This window comes from Panthera tigris, chromosome B3 (assembly GCF_018350195.1).
Source record: "Panthera tigris isolate Pti1 chromosome B3, P.tigris_Pti1_mat1.1, whole genome shotgun sequence".
NCBI lineage: Eukaryota > Metazoa > Chordata > Mammalia > Carnivora > Felidae > Panthera > Panthera tigris.
The window spans coordinates 52,677,520-52,703,194 of record NC_056665.1 but is presented as its reverse complement, the minus strand read 5'-3'; the positions used below and the strand labels follow the sequence as shown (position 1 = coordinate 52,703,194).

At 41.0% G+C, this 25,675-nt stretch overlaps 1 protein-coding gene across 2 annotated transcripts in view; it reads left to right on the top strand.

The window, feature by feature from the left end:
* GLDN (gliomedin) overlaps window positions 1-25,675 on the top strand; it is a 59,802-nt gene that overhangs the window by 9,656 nt on the left and 24,471 nt on the right. For both annotated transcript variants that reach the window (XM_007081887.3, XM_042988854.1), the window contains exon 2: window positions 22,274-22,325. In XM_007081887.3, the coding sequence (XP_007081949.2) occupies window positions 22,274-22,325 (52 nt within the window). The remainder of the gene's footprint in view (window positions 1-22,273; window positions 22,326-25,675) is intronic.

The window sequence follows — 25,675 nt, the reverse complement described above, 5'->3', positions numbered from 1 at the left end:
TGGTAGTGCAATGCAGGAAAGGCAGGAAAGGGACCAGAGGCAAGAAGAAAATTAGGAAGTTATTGCCTTAGTCCAGGCAAGAAATGATTCATGTCTGGCTAAGGTGGTGGCATCAGAAATGGAGAAGAAGATATATGTCCTACAAATACCAAGACAGAAGAATGAATTGAACTGGTAACTAATTGGATATAATAAAGAGAAAGGAACCATTTAGTCTAGATCCATCCAATACTGAGAAGGATGGTGTCATCACTGGCAGGATTGAGGAAACACTGAAGCAGGTTAATTTAGAAGTGAGGATGCTGAATGTGTTTTGAGACTGAATATGAGATGAAAAGGTTGGGAGGGGGGGAAGGGAAGGAAAACTGAGGAAGAAAAGAGTATTCAGAGAAAGGAGAACATCCTGCTTCTAAGAACTCTTGTCTTCTCTGTGAGTGAGAGGTCTTCACAAGTCTGAAAAGTAATAGGCAGACCCAAAACCTTTAGATTGAGTGCTAGAATCATACTGTGTTTATTCCTGACTCCCTTTGAGGTGTGTGACCTTTGACAGCTCACTCAACCTCTCTGTGCCTCAGTTCTCTCATCCTTAAGAAGGCAATGATAGCAGTGTGTATCTTAGGTGTCACATTCAATTCAATAATTTATGTAAACTCTTTAGCATGGTGTATACAAGTTAATAAACCTGTTAGCATATTATTACTGATATTTCAGTATTTCTCAAATACTTCCTTTCTGTGCTTCAGGGAATTTTGACACCTTGTAATAAAAACAATACAGATTGAATCAACAGAATTTGCCAGAGAAAGGGCAGATTCTAGGATGACTCTAAAGTTTGGAATCTCAGGTGATTAGGGGAACACACAGATCTCTAGAAAGAATGCTGTTTCCCAGATAGTTGTTTTGCTGGTTACTGGATCCAAAAGGAAAAAAAAAAAATATATATATATATGTGTGTGTGTGTGTGTGTGTGTGTGTGTGTGTGTGTGTGTGTGTGTGTGTATTTAGGGAATTTCATTATATGAAGCATAATTTACAAATATCTTTATTCATGTCCAATGTGAACTCATTCATTCCTTCATTGACCAAATCTTTTTGAACCCCATAAGAACAGCATGTTTTTCAAAAAAAATTTTTTTAATGTTTTATTTATTATTGAGAGAGTATGAGCTGGAGGAGGCAGAGAGAGAGGGGGACATGGAATCCAAAGCAGGCTCCAGGCTCTGAGCTGTCAGCACAGCCCAATGCAGGGCTCAAACTTGTGAAATGCAAGATCATGACCTGAGCCGAAGTCAGACGCTCACTCGACTGAGCCACCCAGGTGCCCCAGAACAGCATGTTTTTCAGACCAGTGGTCCCAATCAGCAAGTGTTCTGATGCTAAATGCATCAATAATTATTTTTTGGGTGAGCATCTCACCCTTAAGGACCTTCTCCAAATGTTTTCTGGAGTAACCACTTACAGCTATTCCCTGAAACAAGGAGGAGGGAGGAGGGGGCTGAGCAAAGAGTAGGTTGACAAAACATCTTCACAAATGTTTTTGCTATGTACAAAGAATGCCACAGGGCAGAGTTTTGAGATAATGGTTTAATTCTTTGTCCATTTCCCAACACTGGCCAAGTTACTTGCTATGGTTTATGTATACTTTTCTGACTATAAGGTAAGGATAAGAATGCTTAGATAAAAATCAGAAATTACCTGAAGATGCTTGTTGAAGGGAACAATGTAAGCACAAAATATTGTTATTAACAGTTGGTGAAAGATTATTCTGGCAACATTCATGCTTCAGAAAACTCCATTAGAGACCAGGAGGAGACAAGTGATTCTCAGCTCACTTCAAAACACTCATCTCTTTCTTTCCTAACTCCTTCTGCACTTATTTGTCTATATCACACAAACTAAAACTCTGTGTACAGTTTTGGTCTCCAATTTGTCACCTTTGGGCACCTTGTCTCCTTAAATACATCTCACCATTCTTCGCTGTGCCTCTAGTGAGGTAGTTGATGAATACCTCTTTACTGAAGAATTCATCCACAACTCAACAAGTGCAAATCTAAAGTGAAGTATCTGTCAGTTTCTGAATCTGGTTTCTTGTCCTGCTAAGAGTTTTGAAGGTGGGTCCTAGAGCATTTTTTAAATTCTTTCCTCAGAATTCATGCTAGCCACCAAATAGGAGATGGTATTGATAAGACTTAGAGGCCTGCTCCACCTGTCAGAGATTCATTCATTCAATATGTGGTTACTGAGCAACTACTATGTCCCAGGCACTATTGTGGGTGCATGAGAGACAGTAAGAATGAAGCATACAAATCCCTGTCCTCTTGGACTTTATGTTCTGGAAGGGAAGGACAGGCAAAAACAAAAGTACAAAATACATACAGTATTAGAAGGTGATAAGTGCTATGGAAAATGATAAAGTAGGGGTGGGGATTAAAGAGGGGGAACAGGAAGATGCAATTACCAGTCATGTGAGTAGGGAAGGCCTCACTGAGAAGGTGATGTTTGAGCAAACACTTGAAGAAGGGGGAAATGAGCCATGTAAATATCTGGGGAAGGGCCATTCAGGCAGAGGGAACAGCAAGTGCAAAGGCCACAAAAAAGGAAACTGGAGCGGAGTGAGTGGGAGGGAGAAGCCGGTCAGAAAGGAGGTCAGAAAGATAATTGAGGGGGCCAGATAACAGTTCGCATATTGCTTTGCAAGCTGATGTAAGGACACTGACGTTTATCGGGAGTCTTTGGAGGCTTTCAGGCAGAGGAGTGACATGATCTGACCTGCCTTTTCAGTGAATCCCTGCGATGACACTAGATTCTGTATGGGGCAGGGTTGGCAGTGGAAGCAGGAAGGCCTTTTAGATACCTATGGTGATAATCTAGATGAAATAAGATAGTGGCTTAGACCAGGGTGCTGGCAGCAGAAATGATAAGAAGTGGACAGTACCTAGATAAATCTGATGGTCGAGCTGATGGCATTTGCTCACAATCTGAATATAGGTGTGAGGAGGAAAATAGATATTAAATGACTTCAAGGTTAGTGGCCAAGCCAATGGAATTGCCTTTAACTGAGATGGCAGAACTGTAACTGTTTAAGAGGAATATCAGGAGTTCAGTATGGGGCATGTTAACACTGAGATTTCCTTGAGATGTTCAAGTGAAGAGGTCCAAGAGGGAGATGCATACCAGAGTCTGGGAAGGGGTCCCAGTTGGAAGTGTCCCCAGAAAATAGCAGAAGTGCTGAGTATGATCATATTTATTACCTGGACACTGGCAGGCTCTAACCAAGAATCTATCCACTCCTTATTAAACTCAGACTGTTGGGAAAAAAAAATAACAACTCGGGGCGCCTGGGTGGCTCAGTTGGTTGAGTGTCCTACTTCGGCTCAGGTCATGATCTCACAATTAATGAGTTTAAGCCCCATATCGGGCTCTGTGCTGACAGCTCAGAGCCTGGAGCCTCTTTCAGATTCTCTGTCCTCCTCTCACTCTGCTCCTACACCACTTATGCTCTGTCTCTCAAAAATAAATAAAAACATTTAAAAAAAAAAAACCTCTTTTACAAATAACTAGATTAAACCAATTAACTGTATTGTGAGCCTTTTGTGCCCAAAGATTTTGTCTTACTTTTATAAGCACAGAGCCCAGCTTATCAAGTGTTTGCTGATAAATAAATAGGTACTTCTAATCATTCAGAAATATTTTAGAAATAAATTCAAAAGAAATCTTTTAGCAACTAAGTAATATGTAAGTCAATATAACAAATGCTAACTGCCTGTTCTGGCCAGTGTGGGTGCACACTGTGGATGATGAGGAAGAATAGGAAAGGAATCCCCAACAAATTTATTGGCTAGTGGGAAGAAAAAGACAAATCCTCAAAAACTTGTGACACAAAGCAAAGGATAATAGGATTCTAAGAGAAATAAGATGAAAATCCAGTGGGCGATCAAGAAAGGTGTCAAGAAAGAGGCAGCATTTGAGCCAAGGCTAGAAGGATGGACAGGACTTCACAAGGCAAGTACTGGGTAGAGGCAAGAAGGGACTTGAACAGCAGGTGCTTTGTTTTAGCTCAAGCATGATATGGGTTGACATAAAAATATCTGAAAGTCTTTGCCTTTGTTGTTGAAAATTATTTTGAATACAGAAACTGTGAATACAGAATTTAAAGATGTTATCCCACCATCTTCTTACTTGCTTTGTTTCCAAGAAGAAGACTGTTGTTATCCTTGTCTTTGTTCCCCTGTATGGATTGTGTCTCCCCCCACCCCCGGCTACCCCTAAGATTTTCCCTTTAATACATGTTTATGCAGTTTTATTATGATATGCCCTAGTGTCATTTTCTTCATGGTTCCTGTGCTTGGGTTTTGTTGAGCTTGTTGGAGATACAGATTTATAGTTTTCTTGAAATCTTGGAAAGTTTTCTGCTATTATTTCTTCAACTATTTTTCTGACCCCTTCTCTAGGCCTGCCAGTCAGGGACTCTAATTACATATGTGTTGGGCTACTTGGAGCTGTCCCACAGCTCACTGATGATCTCTTCACTTTTTATGTCTTTTTTCTCTGTGTGTTCCATTTTGGCTAGTTGCTATTGCTGTGTCTTCACATTCACTAATCTTTCTTCAGCAATGTCTAATCTGATTTTAGTCCCATTCAGTGTACTTTCCATCTAGACATTGTAATTTTCATTGCTAAAAGTTTGAATTAGGTGTTTTTTTATATTTTTTATGTTTCTATTTAACATGTTCAATCTTGCTTTAGTTTCTTGAACATTTGGAATACAGTTAAAATAAATGTTTCATTGTCTTTGCCTACTAATGCGTTCATTTGTATCATTTCTGCGTGAGTTTCACTTGATTGATTTTTTTCCTCATTATGGGTTGTGTTTTCCTGCTTCTTTGCAGGTTCTGGTAATTTGTTATTGGATGCTAGACATTGTGATTTTACCTTATTTGGGGGGCTTATAGCTCAATTAGGCACTCTTTATATCAAGGAGTAGAAAACACACAGCCTTGGGTAACTTCCACATGGCTGACAGGTCAGTGAGGTTTACAGAGGTTAAACATCGTGCTTAAGATCACAAAGCTGGTGAGTGAAAAAAATGGAATTCAGGTCAGATGGAGTTGAATCTGACTCTAAAGCCTGTGTTCTTTACACCACACCTTTTGGGAGTTGAACATTTTTCATTTCAGGTAGTAAAATCTGTAAAGCCTTTCATTTATGGGTTCTTCTTTTTCTTTTATGCTTAGAATGTTCTTCCCTATCTTAAGATCTTAAGATCAAATCATCACCTCTATTTACTCATAGTTACGTATAATTTCATTTGAAAGCTGTTCCAACACATTTGCATGTGTTTTAACTATACAGAGATAAAAGGAACCTTTCTTTCCCCTTTAAGAAACAATTGGCCAGAATTAGTTAATAGATTGCTGGATTTGAAAATAGGCAATTCACTACAAAACAACTTCTTAAAGTAAGGGCAAGGATTTGAGATTAGTAACTTGACTTAAAATGCTACTTTTTCTTTCTTTCTTTTGAATTTTGGGGTTGGGGGGAGAATTGTCTCAGATAGATTCAATGTCACATTGACTGCGTTTGCACCTGATGGAAGAAAGATGTGAGCACAGGAGATACTGGCAGAATGTGTTTCTGAGAGAGTGGCCCAAGTTTCTGGTTCTGCAGTTGGGTAAGCCCATTCATGAGAGGAGGGCTCCTTACTGCCAAAAACTCTGACCCAGCCTATCAACATAAGGAAAACCAAAAGGTCTGGCCATTCCTGAGATGCAGCTGCTTGAACTGCCCACAGGACAAGACTGAGAACCTGGGGCTTGTTGGTGCCTGAGAGGCACCTGGTGGGAGAAGGGAAAGGCTTAAGAAGGGGGTCGTAATGACCAATAGCAACTTCTGTTTAATGGGTTAGGGAGCTTATCAATTTATGTCTGGCTATTTCTATAAATCCTACTCTGTTTTCCATTTTAAAGATAGCAATTAGACTTTAGTCAAATACTTTTATTAAATAGTATGAATTAATGATTTTTCAGAAATCAGAACCAGCTCGTTTATGTTCAAATCATGAAATGATATCTTTATAAAACACCAATACAAACATATAAAGTTGTTTTTATCATGACTTTATTACTCTTCCCAGATGCTTCCTAGGGTAAGTATTGTCATGAGTCCTATTTTGTCAAGGGTCTGGGGCACTTGTACTAAGTCCTGTGCAGTCAACAAGAAACAACAGATATCTGCCACCACTGTTTGACCTGAGGTCAGAGCCTTGAAGAAGGCCTTGAAGCACACTTGGGGGAGGAATTGCTCCTTCAGGGACTTGCACTGCACATTTTCATATGTTCTCAGTGTTAATAAATGTCCTGAGGCCCTGATCCCAGCTGAAAGCAATTTTGCTGGAGACACTGGGTGAGGATGTTTGCTGGAACCACCTCTTCCAACTGGGACTGTCAATGAATCCTGAGCCCAACCCCAGCTGCTTCTGTGACTGCGTGCCAGAGGGCTGGCCAAGGCTTGTGGGTGGACTCTGAACCAACACTCTTTAATTATTTGTTTAGCATTTTGTTAGAATCCGGGCAGTGACTAAGGCAGGGTAAGAAGGAAAGTGGCAGGAGGCTGTACTGTCTCCAGCAGTTCTATAGCTCTGCAAAATAAATGCCTGAGGGAGAAGTAGTCCAACCACTGCTCCTTGGAGGGCAGACTGGCCTCCATATCCATCCTAATCCACTTGGTAAAGCAAGAGTTGTTGGTGAATGGCATGGTTCCCCATGGCATTGGATTTTCATTGATGCTTGAGACTCCTTTTCACGTCAGCATCCCCATCTCGGCCTAGCTGACCCAGCCCTAACCAGCTGGGTGCAGAGCTCATGCAGGTGCCTCTACTCAAGACAGCATTAAAGGTCTAGGTTATTCCCCTGCATACCAGGGGGAATATCTATTATTTCTGGTTTTGTAGTGATGTTGATCCGGACAGGAAGGGGATAGTGATGTCTCAGGGATCATGTCCAGGATAATCCTGGCAGCTCCATGCTCCTATTTCTAGGCATTAGTGGCATGTCTTCCAAAATAAAGTTATCTTAAACAAGCAGTCACAAAGAGAGATAGGTAACCACATGCTAGATGTTCATTTCTCATAAAACAATGTTACTGCTGGTTGGAAAGGAATAATATAATTGTTTGAGGAGTATATTCTCCTCCTAATTGAGTAACCAATTATGAAGTGTTTATTGAGTACTTACTTTGTGCCTAATGCCATTCTAATGCTGGGAAAGAGAACTAAGGAGTGAACGGGGCATACAGAAAAAGGATGAAACAGTCCCTACCAATAAGAACCATCTGGTTGAGAAGCCAGAGCAACACATGAAAAAGTGTGCCAACAACCAGCCATATGGTAATGCTGCTGGGCTCAAACCGGGAACAGTCAGTGGGAACGGAGGTCTTTGGGGTAAGACCTGGGCAGGGTTTAGTTGGACCCTCAGGATTCCAGTCAGGATAAACTGACAGGATCACTCATCTGAGTGATCATCTGAGCTGACAAATGCCTGGACCTTTGGCTGATCCTCCTGCGGGCCTGCAGGAACAAGGTCATACTCAAGAATTTCACCCCCATAAAAGGCAAAGTCCATCTTCCCACTGGGAATTGCAAGATTGTCATACCATGTCTTGGCCCCAGTGTGAATTCTCGTCTTTCACAGGGCTGAGTCCAGGGTGACTTACCCCAGCTTTGGCCTGCATGAGGGATTCCTCCAACACCTGTGGTCTAACTCTCCAGCAGCTGGACCACTACATTCACAGCCCTATCTCTACAGTCAATGGTAGGCTGATTATCAGCTCTCAGGAGCTGTTTCTGAAGGATCATTTGTATGTGCATAATAACAGCAATTTGCATAATTGCAGAGTCCTAACGAGTATTCATTTGTCTAAGAAAAATGGAATTTAAGTTACAGAATAGGTCAGATCTGAAAGGTAACTTGGAATTTAAACAGTGTTTTAGCTAGCAAACTAGAGCCTGTACTGGGGGAGCTACAGAGAAGCCTCAGCAGCACACATTGTTTAAGCAGTGCTCAAACCAGAACAAACTGGTGTGGATGGGCAGGTTTGCTCTCTTTTTCATGAATCAGTCCTGAGAGTAGAAGGTGTGAGGAAGGTAGGTCAAGAGGGTAGCCAGGCAACCACCACACAGTTTTGTGTTCAGATGAACAGTGGGGACTTGCTGCATTTAGCAATCCTTGTGCTGACAAGACATACTTTTCATTAAACCTTTCACTTTTGCACAGAAAAGATTTCTTAAGATTGATGTATCTTCAACTAGTGAAAATCTAATGCCCTATTCATATTAAAACTAAACAAAAGCAAAAATTTGCATTTTGAGTGGAATTGAGACAGTTCCTTTTGCAAAGGCTCAGCAGTATGTAAAGGTAGTTGTGGGAGAAAATAGCACTCAGCTCTGGAAGCCAGCTGAGTGAAACTGGGCCAGATACTCCACTTGTTCTCTCTGGTCCTCAGCTTTCTCTTCCCTCTCTTCCCGCTGACTCTAGGTCTCTGGGTGTCCCTCCCTACCTCCTCTCCCCCATCCTCTGGTTGGAGCAGAGTTTGAAATCATGTCTAGTCCAAACCTCTCATTTTACAGATAAATAAGGCCAACATCACCCTAGTTCACCCAGAGTAGCTCCATTTTTGTTTGTTTTATATTTTGGGGTTTGGCAATTTATGTGGGAAAAAGAAAAATCTTATGACTAATGAACACTCTGAAAATCACTGGACTAGACAACTGTTCTAGTTCATTCTATGGTCATTTGTCTAGAAGCAACAGGGGTCTGTCTGAGTTATTCCAAGTGATGGGAGTAATTGTGAAGGCATGATATTTGGGTTCCAGGGAAAGCTGGGCCATTAGATCCATCTTTTGAGTTCACATAATGTTTGCATGCTCACATCTCTCCCTCTAAATTACTAAAAACCTAACAAAGTGACAATTTTTTAAAACTGTATATACTATGAAGTGAAAATCTTTCTTATTGACTTGATCTCAGTCACCAGGAGAAAAAAGAATCTCATGACACTCCCAACTTTTTTTTGTGCTTATCCAGACATGTCTAAGATATCCTTTTTAAAAAAAATGTTTATTTATTTATTTTGAGAGAGAGAGAAAGCATGAGCAGGGAAGAAGCAGAGAGAGAAGGGGAACAGACGATCTGAAGCAGGCTCCACGCTGATGGCAGTAAGCCTGGTGTGGGGCTTGAACTCTTACAAACCATGAGATCCTGACCTGAGCCAAAGTCGAATGCTTAACCAGCTGAGCCATACAGGCACCCCTAAATATCCCTTTTTAACCAGAAAGTTGTATTGTCTGTTGTGGCTGCAAATGCACCTTGCTTAGCAGTACGCTAAGGCCCTCTATCAGATGAGTGTATATCATTTTACCTCATTTGTTTTCATCTGTTTAACAACTGCCTTACTGATGAACATTTAGGTTGTTCCAGTGCTTTTGCCATCACGATGTTGCCATGAACATTCTTGTCCAGGATACCCTTCTGTTAAAAAGAAAACTGCAGGCCCCAAAATGGCATCACTTAGGCCACGTCAGCAAACCGAGACTGAACACTTAACCTAACAGCACTTTCAACCCGCCACCCCCTCCAAGGAATGTAACCTTTAGCCGGTCAACATGGAATTTCTTGGCCAATACTAGGAAATTTATTGATAGACCCCTTCTGCTCCCCTTGCCTACACATTGTAGGGCAACCTTGCCTACACATTGCATTCCGTGCTAATAAATTCTTCTTTTTTTAAATGCCCTCTCTCTGAATTTATTTCTTTTGTTTAGCTCAACAGAGCTCCCCTCTGCTTGCTAGGTGGGATGCTCCTGATTCATGAATCATTTACTAAAGCCAATTAGATCTTCAAATTTACTCAGTTGAATTTTGTTTTTTAACAGATTTGGTGGCAGCAGTAGGATATAAAGCTGACTTCTGATGGCATTTTGGGGACAACCAGAAACACAGTCCTGGTACCCTGCAAGCCCTTTGAGTTCACTGTCTTTCTTGCCGTTTCTGAGGGCCGCTGGTGAGTCCTTCCTGGTTTGAGCTCTGCTTTTTTTTGCGTTAGAGCTCCTGATCTAATTGGCTTTCTAGTCTAGGGTTATCCGGTCAGGGTAGACTGACAGGAGGCTCTAACAGATCACCAGTCCTTAGCTCTTGGTTCAGTCCACAGTGCCAATTTGGAGTCCCTTCCCAGTTCTGGTCCAGTCCACAGTCCCCATTTACTGGGGTTTGCTGGTTTAGTCCACAATGGGAATTGCTGGTGGCATACACGGTCTTCTCTTGGCCAATCGATGGAGAAATCTTTTGGTTCCTGCTGCTGCATTCAGGTGGTCATGTTTGTTTTGTCCTGTTTTGTGTAAATAAAGACTTAGTAATGGGATCCTTAAATTCTAAAGAGTTAAGTATTCTACCTTCTAGCACAGTTGCTTATTTTATATCTTACAATTTGGTCCTGGAAGTCATAAAAGTATGCAAGCTTATTTTATGTCCTAAAGAACTTGGCTTGGTCACCATCAGGTGGCAGACCCCAAAATAAGGCCAAACAGAAATGTGAGTTGTACCCCAATTGTGGCTACACATGGCCAGACAGAAATGTAGGTTAACTCCACTTGATAGGGTCCTACGAAACTGCTACCAGCTCTCAGAGGAATTGCAGCCTAGAAATATAATGGCCATGGTAGGGAATGTTCCAATTAGATAAGATCATTTAAGAGGTACACTTGAAAGTGAGGTCTCCCAAATTAAACAGAATGGGATACCAGTTTTAATTATCAAGTGGAAGTCTTAGTTATTGATGGAGACTCTGACTGCTCCCATTTCCTCTAAGTACTCATTCTACTAATCCTGTGTCTGAATTGTTTTTCCACCGTGAAAAAAATATGCAAATGTAAACAAAAGGCTGCCAAATTAATGGCCTTAGAGACACCCTCATATCTACCTTCAAAGGAGGGCCCCCAAATCGACCCCTTCCAAAGATGACAAAACTGAGGAGTTTTCTTGCAAACTGCTCATTATTCCTTTAAACAGCCAAGGGCAGACACCTGGGTGGCTTAGTCCATTAAGCGTCTGACTCTTAATTTTGGCTCAGATCATGATCCCAGTGTTGTGACATCGAGCCCTGCATCAGGCTCCGCACTGAGCATGGAGCCTGCTTAAGATTCTCTCTCTTCCTCTCCCTCCCTCCCTCCCTCCCTCCCTCTCTCTCTCTCTCTCTCTCTCTCTCTGCCCCTCTCCCCTACTTGAGTGCTCTCTTTCTAAAAACAAACAAAAAAACCCAGCAACAGCCAAGGGGATACTCTGGTAGATACCAGAGCCTGCAGAGGGAACCTGAGAAGCATTGGCATAAGTCAGTGAGAGGTGAAAATTCTTACCAGAAACAGCTCTTCTGAATGTCTGTCTGTAGTACCCTCCTCAAGAGAGGAAAATAAAATATGCCGTGCCTTCCTTTCCAAATCCAAAACCATTGTTTGTTGATTCCTTCTTTCCCAAGGATATTTATTGCCTCCTGGCTTGTCTTGTTTTACATAAATGGGTTTTGCTTTCTTCCTGACTGGGACAAGCAGATTGCTGGTTCTTTCTTTGGGCTGTGTTTGAGAGAGGCTCTGGATTTGGGGAAGGCAATACTCTTTGCACCCCCTTGTCTTATACCCAGGAGAGTTATGCAGTACTGCCAGAGATATTCAAAATTGGAACTTTGTCCCCAAAAGGAAAGAAACCAATTAAGAATAATGTAGTTGCATAGGTGAATCAATCTATGATGTCATTTAAGTTATAGCTTAACTCGGAGGAATTGAGAGCCATTATCCAAATGTTATATATTTTTTACAAAACCAAAGTTAGCTCTAGAGGCAATTAAAAATTCACCTATTCCTTTACCAAATCCAAAACTTTTCTTGTTTGTCTTGTAGATTATTGGCTTTAGGAAACCCAAGCCCTTCCTGGGAGAACTTATATTCTTTCTCTGTTCCTTGATGTGTACATTTTATCGTGTCTTTGAAATATAAACAAAGTCCACAATTACCTGAGACTGAAGGATACTTAATCTCATCCCAGAAAAGGGATTTAAAATCCAGTGGTCTTTGAAATTTTCAAGAAGCAAAATTTTTTTTCATGTTTATTCTTATTTTTGAGAGAGAGAGTGAGGGAGCACTCTCTCTCCCCCACCCTCCACATGAGCAGGGGAGGGGCAGAGAGAGGGAGACAGAGGATCCAGAGCAGGCTCTGTGCTGACAGCAGCGAGCCTGATTCAAGGCTCAAACTCATGAACCATGATGAGATCATGACCTGAGCTGAAGTCAGGTGCTTAACTGTCTGAGCCACCCAGGTGCCCCGAGCAAAGCCTTTTTAAAATACAAATGGTTAAAATACAAATGGTTAAATGCACAAACTCTAGCACAGCCTATTTAATTCCAGGGACAAATATGAATCTGAAAAATCTTCTCCACAAATACTTATAACTATAAGGCCTTTACATCTGTCTGCATGTGCATCCAATATATATGTTGTAAATGTGGGATATTTTTCTATCTTTAGATGGAATTGCTAAAGTTAATTTGTAAAAGAGCTCTATTTAGTTATCTCAGAAAGATAGAAACTAACCAAAATGTTTTTATTTATTTTTTTAATGTTTATTTATTATGAGAGAGAGAGAGAGAGAGAGAGCGAGCATGACTGGTGGAAGGGCAAAGAGAGAGGGAAAGAGAGAGAATCCTAAGCAGGCTCTGCACTGAGAGCGCAGAAATCAAGAGTCAGATGATTAACTGACTGAGCCACCCAGGCTCCCCCAAATGTTTTTTAAGTTCACATGATCTGGGAAAATATTCTCTATAAAAGCTAGCTTAAGGTTGATGATTTAATTAAAACAAACATGTCTATAGAGTTATCAACATTAAATATAAATATAAAACTTTTACTCTATCTGACTTCACTGGACAAGTTAAGTTCATATTATCTCTTGCAGGATCTGTCAACAAAAAAAAACAATAGCTTAGTAGGAGAGTGGCTGACTTTGATGTCTCCTAAAGTTTTCGTAGGTAATCTAAATGTAATTATTGGGAGCAAATAATTTAGATGTAAGTGAAATAAGAGTTTGTAGATACATATTTTTTAATTTTTTAAATTAAAGAAAAATTTTAATGTTTATTTCTTTTTGAGAGAAAGAGAGACAGAGCATGAGTGGGGGAGGGTTACAGAGAGAAGGAGACACAGAATCTGAAGCAGGCTCCAGGCTCTGAGCTGGAGAGCCTGACATGGGGCTCAAACCCATGAACCATGAGATATGAACTGAGCTGAAGTTGGATACTTAACCGACTGAGCCACCCAGGTGCCCCATAGATACATATTTTTTTTACAACAATTATATTTTATGGTGTGTGTACTTAAAAATAGTTTCCCCAAATCTTTTTGGTATCCTGAAGGCTTTGGTAACCTGAAACTAAGTGATGAGTTAAGTTAAATTCATTGAATATCTAGATCATTTCCAAATAAGATAAAACAATGAAACATTAAATACTGAACATAGGTTTATCTACTTTTGTTTTATTACAGAGAAACTAAAGATAAGTTTGGGTCTGTTAGTAAACACGTTTGGTGCTTTATTGAAAAACTGCACCATAAAGGGGCACCTTTATGTAACAAAAAATACATTTTTTTTTGTTGAGGGAAAGGAAAGTAATTTCCTAAACCAGGGCTGATTATTTAAAGAGAAAAACTGTAAGACAAAATCTAAATGTAAAAAATAAACTTGTAGAGAGTTTGTGGGGAAGGAGATCTTTAGAAAGAAATGTTAATATATGATCAGGGTGGCTTTCATGCAAAGGCACTGGCAACAGGCTATAAAGATCATAGTGCATGTGGATAAAGTCTCTTCTGCTTCAGCAAAAATGGCCCCTCATTGCCAGACTTTTGCCACCTTGATGTCCTTATAATATGGCAACAGTCTGCTCCTAAATCAGAGAAACTAAGATGGGTAAGCAATGGCTGTAAATGAAATGAACAGTTGGGGCTATGGGAAACCTCAGATGGCTTGGTTCCTCTCAGCAACTTAAAAAAATTAAAAAATTTTTTTTCATTCCTTCCCCCACCAAGTGCATTTAAGATGACTCAAATTATGAATAGACATTGATAGGGAGACTTATATCAAATTGCACAGTCTAGCCCTCTCTGACTTGTCAGGTCCATAATCCTGAAAAAAAAACTGTTTTTATTCCCAGAGACCTCAGACCTCCCTCTGAACCCTTTTAATACCTGCAGCTGGACTTCATTCAACTACCACTTACTATGGGTTATAATATGTTCTTGTGACTATATGTGTGTTTTCCAGAGGAGCTAAAGCTTTCCCCTGTTGCAAGACTGATGCCCTCACTATAGCGAAGAAACAGTTAAAAAGTACATTTCCCACTTGGGTTATACCTTCCGTGATCTCCAGTGATTGAGGCACCCACTTCACTGGAAAAATCATATGAGCCTTAGCAAAAACTTTACAGACTTCTTAAAATTTTATCATTTCCCCTGTCATCCCATGCTAGTATGACCAGCTACTGTCAGTCTACTGTCTAAACTCAAGAAGCCTTCCCAGGGGTGCCTGGGTGGCTCAGTTGGTTAAATGTCTGACTCTTGGTTTTGGCTTAGGTCTTGATCTCACCGTCCAGTTCCTAGGATTGAGCCACGCTCTCCGTGTAGAGCCTGCTTAGGATTCTCTCTCTCCCTCTCTCTCTGCCCCTCCCCAACTTGTGCTCTTTTCCTCTCTCTCAAAATAAATAAATAAACTTTAAAAAAAAAATTCTTCTGAGATCCAGTTCAGAGAATCTAAACTGGCCACAAGTTAGAGCTTGGTGATTGGGTGTTCTGAAAACATCATCAGAAAAAGACAGCCCTCAAGCCCCACTGGAAAGGGGATCTCACCGAGTGCTCCTGACCACTGTCACTGCTACAAAACTAGAAGCAATACACATCATGGGCACACACCACACAGCTCACGAAGGCTTCACTTGTACAGAATCTTGAGACTTTTAAATCAAATTGACAAGGAAGAGAAGTATCTGAAATCCAGGTAGACTGCTTCTACCCAAGAGGACAGATCAAGACTTCTTACTTTAACTAAACATGAAACCCTTTCTCCTTATTTTCCCTACCTTTATTCTGGTATTGGCCTGAAAGATAATGGCCTCATCTTCATTTCCAAGGCTGTTGTTAAGGGGGGCAACCTCTGGAATTTAGAATAGGCTAGGAGATCTTCTGACTGCCCTACTCCCCTGGTTAGGGATAAATGTAAAGGCTAACTTCTGAATTCTAGAAATTATTGCAGAATCTGCTGCTAAAGCAATACTGCCCAGCAAAGATCCTTAGATTCTCCGGCCAAAGTTGTTTTTGATAATGGGATATCCCTTGGCTCTCTTTTAGCTGAGCAGGGAGGTGTCTGTGCTATGGCCAATACCACGTGCTGTACATTTGAGGCAGGAGGAAAGGGAGATGCAGGCGACAAGTTGACTAAAGTAAAGCCATTTTGGTTTTAGGCTGAACGTTAACTTAAAAGACAGCAAGTCTTAAAAAAAAGTCACGAGATCTGATTCATGGAAGACCACAAGACCCTCCTCCCTCCAGCAGTAAAAGCCACAAAGTCTAGACATTCTTAAAATTGCTCCCTGTAGGTAATTTCACAACCCTAGGACAATGGAAAAACTAACTTCCCCATGTAAATGATAAGCCCAAAGTTAAAGAGTAAGCCCCTCCCTATACGGTTAGTTAATTTTAAAAACTTACAAAGTTCTTCATTACAGGAAAAGGAGGATCCTCTTCCCCCTCTGGGAGGAGAGACTGCTACTTTGTGACATAGTTCCTTTCTTACTTCTCTACTTAATAAATCTTTGTCTCCTCTTCCAAATGGCTTGCTGTTGAATTCTTTCTTGAGCAAAACCAAGAAACGTCATGATGAGGGACCCAAGGACTTGGCCCAAGGTCCCTCTTGGGGCCTCAGCCCATTCTGAAACAACTTAGCTTACTAGGGTACTCCTTCAGTGGGGTCTTTTTTTTTTTTTTTTTTTTTTTTTTTTTTGATTCTGATTGGTTTGGGTATTGGGGACCATGGCTTCAAAATGCACTCCAAAAATTAGGAATTATCCTGCTTCTAGTAATCATAATAATCTCCCTGGTATTCTTTCAAAAACTCTAAATGTATGTTCACAGCCACTAGCCATCAAGTAAATGATCTCCTTAAGACTGGATTGTCAAAAAAGGAGCCAAAAGTTTGACCAACTTAAAGAATGTAAGCCTGAAGCTATCACCTGTGAATGTGACAGAGATAAAGCCAAAACATCATGACCTATGGGGACCATAGAAAGGAACAACAGAAACTGCAAGAATTTCAGAGCAGTAGCTGAGAGTGATGCTAATGCCTTAACTTTTGACCACATCTCTCAGTTGAGCTGAGAGTCCAAGCAAAGGGGGGGGGGGGATTTGTTAAAAAGACAACTGCAGGCCCCCAAATAGCATCACTTAGGTCAAGTCAGCAAACCAAGGTTAATACCTAACCTAACAGCAGTTTCACCTCCCACCCCAGAACTCCACCCCCCCACCCCAAAAATGTAACCTTTAGCCAGTCAACATGGAATTCCCTGATCAGTACTAGGACATTTACTGATAGACCCCTTCTGCTCCCCTTAGGAGGGCAACCTTGCCTACACAATGCATTCTGTGCTGATAAATTCCTTTCTTCTTTTTTCTAATGCCCTTCCTCTGCCTTTAAAATCATTTGTTTGTTTGTTTGTTTGTTTGTTTGTTTAGCAAAGCTTCCCTCTACTTGCTTGAAGAGATGCTGCCCAATTCATGAATTGTTTAATAAAGCCAATCAGATCTTCAAATTTACTTGGTAGAGTTTTGTTTTTTTAACACTTGTATACTCTTCCTACAAGTGAGATTCCCAATTCACAGCATTTTCTTTCTAATGGATACTGCCAAATTATGTCCCATCTCTTTTCAGTTGAATTTAAAGCCAGCATTTGCTGTCTGATGCCAAGTTAGCAGGAAATTCATTATTTTTCTCCTGGGGCCTCTTCTTTGCCTATAGATTGTTCAAGATCCCATGAGATCTTTTAATCCAGCAACACCAGTTCTGTGTCCAGAGAGAAAACTGGAAGGTCTAGTTAGGCCAGTAGTAGGATCCATTTTGACTGTCTTTTCTCTCATCAGTACCGCATGTTGTCACCGCTAAGAATAAGTCCCCATACAATGTGATATGTCCCTGTCCATTACTGTATTGATCTTCTCACTGGGGAGATGACCTGACGAGCCATGGTGTTTCTTCTGGGGAGATGATTCCACCTCGGTGACCCGTTGACCAAGGGTGCACTAAGCCTGAGCTCTCAGAGGTACCATTCTTTGTGACTCAGGGTGACAGCCATTTTTTCCCATACAGTGTGTCCCCCAAATGGCATCTGTGGGTTGGGAGGAACTTCCCACCACTGCTGTGGATCTGTTTCTGCACCTCACCCACCCTCTTCCTAACACCATCAGATTCTCACATCATAAACCCAGGTTAACAGTTTATTGTCACCTTCTGTCAAGGTAAGCTCTCCCTTGGAGACCACTGACATACTTTCCTTCTTGAACTCTATCTCCCCAGGGGAGAAGTTCTAGGTCTGGGAACAGACACTGTTTTATGCATAGGGGATAGAAACAAAACAGCAAATTCTCTCAAAATGCTTCCACTCAGGAGCAAGTAATAAATAAATGCAGATGTAAGTAAGATAATATTAGATAACAATGAGCATTACAGAAACAAAGAGCCAGGTGAGGTGATGGAGAGTGGCCACTGGGGCTATTTTCAGCTGGGGAGTCAGAGAAAGTGTTCCTGAAGGGGTGACATTTGAGCTGAGGTTTCAGTGAAGATGTGAGCACAGCCTAGAGGCACAGACAAGACTAGTGATGATGGCCAATGTGACTGGAGCAGAGTGACAGGGGGAAAGTGGTAGAAGATGGACTTGGGGAGGGAGCAGGGCCACCTCATAGATGGATTGTGCCTGACACCCCTCAGGACAATGAGCTGTAAGGCCTCTTCCAGCTTTGCCATTGTCAAGTCCTAAATTAAGATTTAAAAAGCTCTCTATGTCAAATGTGATTCCTTAATTTGACAATCTAGATTATGTGACAACCAATTTTGAATTCTCTTATTTTGTTCCAAATTCTTAATCATTATCATCAGGAAAAAATGTTTTTGACTTTCTTATGGCCATACCTTTTCATACCATATGTTTCACTGTGATACAATCTTAAATAGCCCAAGTCTGTTAAAAGAATATTCTTGTGTGAAGATTAACACAATTTACTGGTAAATATCTAAATTGACATTTAGCATATAAATGGAGCCAAAAGGTCAGGAAATGAAAACTCTTTCTTCACTGTCTTTGACTGACAGTGAGTATATGAAAGATAAAGGCTAATTTTCCCTATTGATGCTTCTGTTGTTTCAAATGACTCCTTCAGCCGTGATCCCCCAGGCAACAAATGAAACATTTTGTTCTCTCAATGGGCAATTATACATTTTTTAAGATAATAAATTTTGTCCATAGTGCAGCTGATTACATTCATTTATGAAAATGACTAAAATGGTAAGTCAAAATTTCTTCTGTCTGGTTGGGTTGAGATAGTCATCAGAGCCATAATAGAAAGCACAGCAGACCTGGAAACAGGAAGGCTGGAGTTGAGTCCAGCTCTTCCACTACAAGTGATGGAACCTTGAGTAAATGATGTCACCTCTCTAAGCTTCTATGTTCTTACTTGTATAAGAGGGAGAGGCATATTGCACAATATACCTTGTGTCAGAGAGTTGGTGGGGCTGGAGCATTATGGGGAGAAGCACCTCCAGTTCTTTACCTGGGGGGTCAGATATATATGTTTGTTTTATTATTCATCTTGAAATTGTACACATTGGTGTATTTGTGATATGTACATTTCACAATAAATTTCTAAAGCTGTCAGTAGATACCTGTTGACATACTTGACAAGAAGTAAATACAGCGTGAGTTTTAGTCTGGATCTCCTAGCAAATGGAATAAACCTAGGTAGAAGTCAAAACAGTTTTTCCCCTCAAATCAAAACATGTTTTTCTAGACACATCTGGCTGGCTCAGTCAGTAGAGCATGCAACTCTTGATCTTGGGGTTGTAGGTTCAAGCCCCACATTGCGTGTAAAGATAACTTAAAAATCTTTAAAAATAATTCTTTTTAACAAGAGTTTAATTGAAAGCATAATCAGTGAAAATTTCCAATGAAGCAAAAGGGCATATCATGCTTAGTACAGCTTCCTCCTGCCCTAGCCCTCCATTCATCCTCACTTGAGGCTTTTTAGGTTTCTTTCCATAAATATTCAAGAAAGCCAAAAACAGAGAGTCTCGAAAGCAGCAAGAGAGAAGCATATGGAAACATTTGCATGCACAAAAATCTTTTACATAAATTAAAGTATGTTACACATGCTGCTCTATACTTTGCATTTTTTCATTTATCTTGGAGATGTTTCAATATCATTCTTACAGATTTAAATTCATTCTTTTTCACAGTATTTCATTTTGTGGGTATGCTACACTTTATTTAACCAGACCCCTCTGATAAATATTTGGGTTGTTTTTGTTCTTGCTCACATTTCTGCAGCAACCATATTTCTACTTCTATCTCCTTGTGTGTATATATCTGAAGAATAAATCCCAAAGTGCAGAAGGTAGACCCATTCAAATTTTAGTAGTTACTGTCAAAATGCCCTCCAAAGAGATACCATGCCTTTACACTTGATCAGCAGAGTAAGAGAGTGCTGCTTTCATGCATATCAACAATAGCCAAACTATAGAAAGAGCCCCAATGTCCATTGACTGATGAATGGATAAAGAAGATGTGGTGTATGTGTATATATACTCAGCCATCAAAAAGAATGAAATATTTCCACTTACAATGATGTGGACAGAACTAGAATGTATTATGCTAAGCAAAATAAGTCAGTCAGAGGAAGACAAATACCATATGATTTCACTCATATGTGGAATTTAAGAAACAAAACAGATGAACGTATGGGAAGGAGGGCAAAAAGAGAAGAGATGGAAACAAACCGAGACTCAGTGATAGAGAACAAACTGAGGGTTGATGGAGGGAGGTGGGTGAGTGATGGGCTAGATGGGTGATGTGTAGTAAGGAGGTCACTTGTTGTGATGGGCATTAGGTGTTGTATGTAAGTGATGAATCACTGAATTCTATTCCTGAAGCCAATATTGCAATGTATGTTAACCAACTAGAATTTAAATAAAATTTGGGGGAAAAAAGGGAGTTCTGCTTTCCTGACACTCCCATGATAATATGCTCTGCTAGTCTTTTTATTAACAAATTTAAGAGGTGGAAAATAGCCTTTCATCGTTTGAATTTATTTCTTTAACTATAAATGAAAATGCGCACTGTTGGTTTTTTTCTCTGAACTTCCTGTTTGGGTCCATTGCCCATTTTCCTTTTAGTTTCTTGTTCTGTATTGCTTTGTAACAGCTCTTTATATACTAGCCCTTCGTAATTATTGTTCAAGGTCTATGTTTCTCATTTGTTATCACTTGTAGTATTTTACCTCTTGCAGAAATTTTAAATTACTAGACAGTCAAATTTATACATCCTTCCTATATATATAGTATGGGGGTCATTTCTTTCTTGGAAAAATCTTTCCTACTCCAATGCCATTATAAATTTTTTCCCCAAGTTTTCTTCCAGTACTTTTATGAATTTGTTTTTCACTTCTAAATGTTTTATCAATATCGTTTAATGAACTTATTTAGTGTAATGAGTGAAGTAAGGATTAAACTTTTTGTTTATCCCCCATATATCTAACCCAGATGTCTATCCAGCTGTCTCAAATTCATTTCTTAAGTAATAAGTTTTCTCTCCACGGTTTTGAAATGTCACATTAATTTGGGTCTAAAAATTACTGAGTCTGTAAATTGAAAACAATTGGATGGTAAATTAATAAACTATGTCATTCTTGGCATATTTAAGGAACCATTAAAACAGTAGCATATATAGAGTGTGATTACCATGTGTCAGGCCCTGTTCTAAATGTGTTGCATGTATTTGCTTATTTAATCCATATAACCATGCTATAAGGTAGGTGCTATTAGCTCCATTTACAGATAAGAACACTGAAGCACTGAGAGGTTAAATAACTTCCTCAAGATCACAATGCTTGTGAGTGGCAAAGCCATGATTCAAATATAGGCAGGGTGACTTCAGAATCCTTGCTCCTATCTATAGTCTATGCTGCCTCCACCAAATGGAAAACATGTTTGTGTGTGCTTCCTACATGCTAGGCATTGCTCCAAGAACTTCACATATAATCATTTCACTTACTCTTCACAACAGTCCTAAGAAATAAGCACTATTTCCATCTCCATGTTATAGATGAGCAAACTGAGGCAAAGTATAGCTGGGAGACAGATAGGGAAAGGGGAGTGGTATGAGATGAATTCAGAGAAGGGGGAGCTTTGTTCTATCTTTAGAGCAGCAAAGAATCACAACAGTATGTGAATCAGGGCTGACCCAGTCAGATTTGTTTTTTTGTGACACTCACTGGGCACAGCATGGAGAGTCGATTGGGGAAGGGACTGCAAAGCTGGTGTGGGGAAATCAGATACCAGGCTAATACCACACTGCAGTGACCACCTATCACAGATGGGCCATCCAGTGACGAGTGGACAGTATCCATGTGACATGAAAATTACTATCATCTGGGCAGCATCCATGTGCCAGGGGCAGAACTCAAGACAAGTGCTCAGAGTAGTTACATTTCCAGAGAAAACCCAAGTGTCCAGAGGTTAAGTACCATGTCTGTGCTCACCCAGCTAGTAAGTGCACACTCCCAACCACAAAGCCTGCCCTCTTTACTCAACCCACACACAGATTGGGCCCTTCAGATGCTGGAGGGCTGGCTCAATACAACCTTGAAAATTGGATTGAGCAATTCCTTCGCCATCCTTTGTCTTCTCAGAGGATAGAAGTCAAAGAGATCAGTTGACAATATTGACAGATGAGCTTCTGTCATCACATATCTTGAGATCATTTAAGAGTTTCCTTTTCAGTTCTACATTAACTTTTCCTCAGACTTTTGAATATCCTCCTGAGGTTACTTTGTGAATCTTTCTCATTGCTTGCTTCTTGCCTGGATAAAGGGCAAGTTTGGGGTCCACTGTCTTCTGTGCTGCTATTAATCATCCTCTCTCTTTGCAGATCCGAGTGATGGTGGATCTATGTAACAGCACCAAGGGCATCTGCCTGACAGGTAGGCCAGCCTCGAACTGAGCAGGAGTGGCTCACACCACAAACACGTGTGGTAGCCAAAGGGCCAGAGCAGAATGAACACCTGGGAAAACTGCGGGTGATAAAAACACATGTTGGTTTACTTTTACCAGATGTTTTTAATGAACTGAAAATCAATTGTAATATAATTATGAAAAAGAACATTTTTTAGTACTGCCATAGAAATATAGCCATGGAAAATAACTGGGTCTTGGGTAATTAGAAACGTGTGGTACCTTGAACTGGGGCCATAGATGTTTTCCTTATTCACATTAATTTTTAAAAGAGAAAAGAAAGGAAGGAAAGAGACCTTAGCAGAAGTAATTCTTTCCTTACATCATATGTATGGCATAAATGGAAAGTTCTAGAAGCAAACTACTGATAAATCAGAACACTTTTGATGAAGAGTGCTCTGTGTGTGGGGCCTACTGTGTGCTACGTGAGATGGGAAGTTATGTCATGCACAGCTCCCCTCCACTTGATGCATCAAGGACAAAGAAACAGGAGGGAGGGAAATCAACCCTGAGGCACATCAAGCCAAGGGACACAGAGTGGCTGATGGGTTGGGCAGGGGAGGAGGAGAGTGCTATGGATATGTTCGTGTACACCTGAGTCTAACAGAGTCCTGCCTCTTGCCTGAGGGGAGGGGTGCCTGCCTTCTGTGTTTAGAAGCTTGGGAAAAGGAAGAACACAGACCCCAGAACATTCACCCAATGTGTTGCACCCCAGGCAGAGGGAGGCTCTGTCCAGGCCCAAGAATGGGCCTACAGAGCCTGATTTCAGACACAGCATTGACTACCTCTCCTCCATTCTGAGGAAATGGGGAGATTATTTTTGCATTAAAAATCTAATATGAAGTAAATGCAGAGCTCTCGTGAGCCATATACATTTTTTCTTTTTTCTTTTTTTTTTAATTCAAGTTAGTTGACATACCGTGTAGTCTTGGCTTCAGGAGTAGAACCCAGTGATTTATCTCTTACATATGACACCCATGTCATATCTCTTACATATGACGTCCTCCTTAATGCCCATCACCCCTTTAATGCCTGTCACTCCCCTCCAGCAACCCTCAGTTTGTTCTCTGTATTTAAGAGTATTTTATGGTCATGAACTTTGAAACATAACCACAAGACTTTGAAGCCAGGTGAAGCTTTTGTTGAGCCTTTGCCTATGGCCTCAGGCTCTGGGGAGGTCCCTGTTGACCAGGCAGCACTGCTGGAGGTTAAGAAACCCTGCAGTTTCCTTGTGCCTGGGTGGCTAAGTGGGTTAAGCATCTGACTCTTGATTTCAGCTCAGGTCATGATCCCACAGTTTGTGAGATTGAGCCCACCTCCCCCTCCCCCACCCCTGCCGCTATCCTGTGCACTCTCTCTCTTTCTAAATAAATAAATAAACTTTAAAAAAAAAAAAAAGAACCCCTGCAGTGTGCATCCAGTTCTAAGAAACCTTGTCCAGTACTGCAGTATTCTCCCCAGAACTGCTTGGTACCTACCATGCATTAGGAGCGCAATGGGAGTTTGTTGAATGACTAAACCTATCATTTCTGTAAATGATTAAATCAAGGTTGGTGGGCTGGTAAGAAAGACACTTACCCTGCGTTCAAATCTGACTCTTGTTTGCTTAGTTTGATGTTAAAGAGAAAAGCTGTAATCCTGTGGCTTCTTGGGAAATGCTAATTGAATTACTCAAGTCACATTTCAGCCCTCACAGAAAATTAAATATCTTCAGAACAGCTTGGTCCTTCATTCTGAAACTCTTGTGTCTTAAGCACCTTTCTCCCATCTTTGGAAGTCCTTTTCAGAGTTCCCCCGTGTGACAGTAATGAGCGCTAGAAAAATGCTCAGATGGATGGAATTACAGGCACAAAAGCCCTGTTGAGAGGTACAGGAAAAGCCTCTTCCTTTTTGATATTTATTATAGACGTGATAGAAGGAGAGCCAGGCTGTTCAGTGAATGCAGGTGGAGCTGTTGAGACCACTTAGAGAAGACTGGGGGAGGGGATCAAATATGTGCTGGAAATGGGTGGAGGAGGTTATTCTTCGGTACCTCAAAATCTTTTCAGAAGCCAGCACCTTCTCCTTTCATGCCAGCTGGAAATTGGGTCCCCCTTTACATAGAAAGCTCTTCAATTAAAACTTAGGTGTGAAAAGTACAAGTTGCAGAGTGAGGTGGTACCTTGGGAGAGACCAAGGTTTCTGGACTCGAGGCAGGAAGGTGACAGGACCCAGAACCGAATTGGCAACTACAGGGGGAAGGGCAGAGAGCCTTGGTCCAGAGCCCCAAGAAGATGCTGGCAGGAGGGGCTCCCAGAGAAGACTCCAGGCTTGGGGCCTGAGGCCTGAGAACAAGGTCTAGATTTACACTGGACTCATCTTTGAAAAAGCAGGAGCTATGACTTGAGGCTATTCCAGTTGTGACTGTGAAACTCCATCCCTGCTCCTTTTTCTGGATGCAGCTGCCGTTGCTATGGGGACAAGGACAGATGTGTACCATCTGTAACCTCTCAGGCAAAGTGAGGGCAATTCACTGGGTAAAGTAGCTAGGCGTTTTTACTAGTGCCAAGTTTGTGCTTTTTGGGTAAACAGCATGCTTTTCTTGGTGCATCCTGACCATAAGCCCAGAGTTCCTTAGGACCTCAGAAGCATATCTGCTGGAATAGCAGGTGTCCTGAAGAAGGCAGATTCTTGGGTTATTCTTCACTTCCAGTGGACTCTGCATATGGGCTTGCTGGAAAATCTCTGAACTATCACATTACTGAACTGCTTATTAGGGCTGAGGTGCTTCACATCCACAGTGCCTGTTCTCCTTATAGCCAAGTGACTCCAAACCCAGTGATAGCACTAGTCACTACTAATCCTGCACCCAGGCAGACATTAATAATGGATCACAGTCGCCACTGAGCATGGCCTCATGTAATTCTTTCCTGGTGTTCCAGAGAGCTGTACTAATTGATTAGAATTAGCACTTGAAATCAAACCCATTTTCCATCCCTACTCTAATTTTTTAAGGTTGCCATGCCATAGTTCAAAGTTGAAATGCACCAAATAAATGGGACTAGACCAAGCTGCTGTTTAGTGGGAACACGTGAAGAAAGATGCCTTTCCAAGTTAAGTATCCTGGGACTGGCCCAATAATTGGTGGCAGGGGCAGCTGCAGAGGCTGTACACATAGGGAGGGTACTGAGGCCTCAAAGCTGTGGCCAGTGCAACATTTGGTAAACTGATCGACAGGCTGTTCTCAGAAACAGCTAGTGTAGCTGGTCAGGTTCTCACTCAGCTGGCCTCACTGAGCAACTAGCTTATTGTCTATTATAGTTGGTAGATCCCAGCTCCA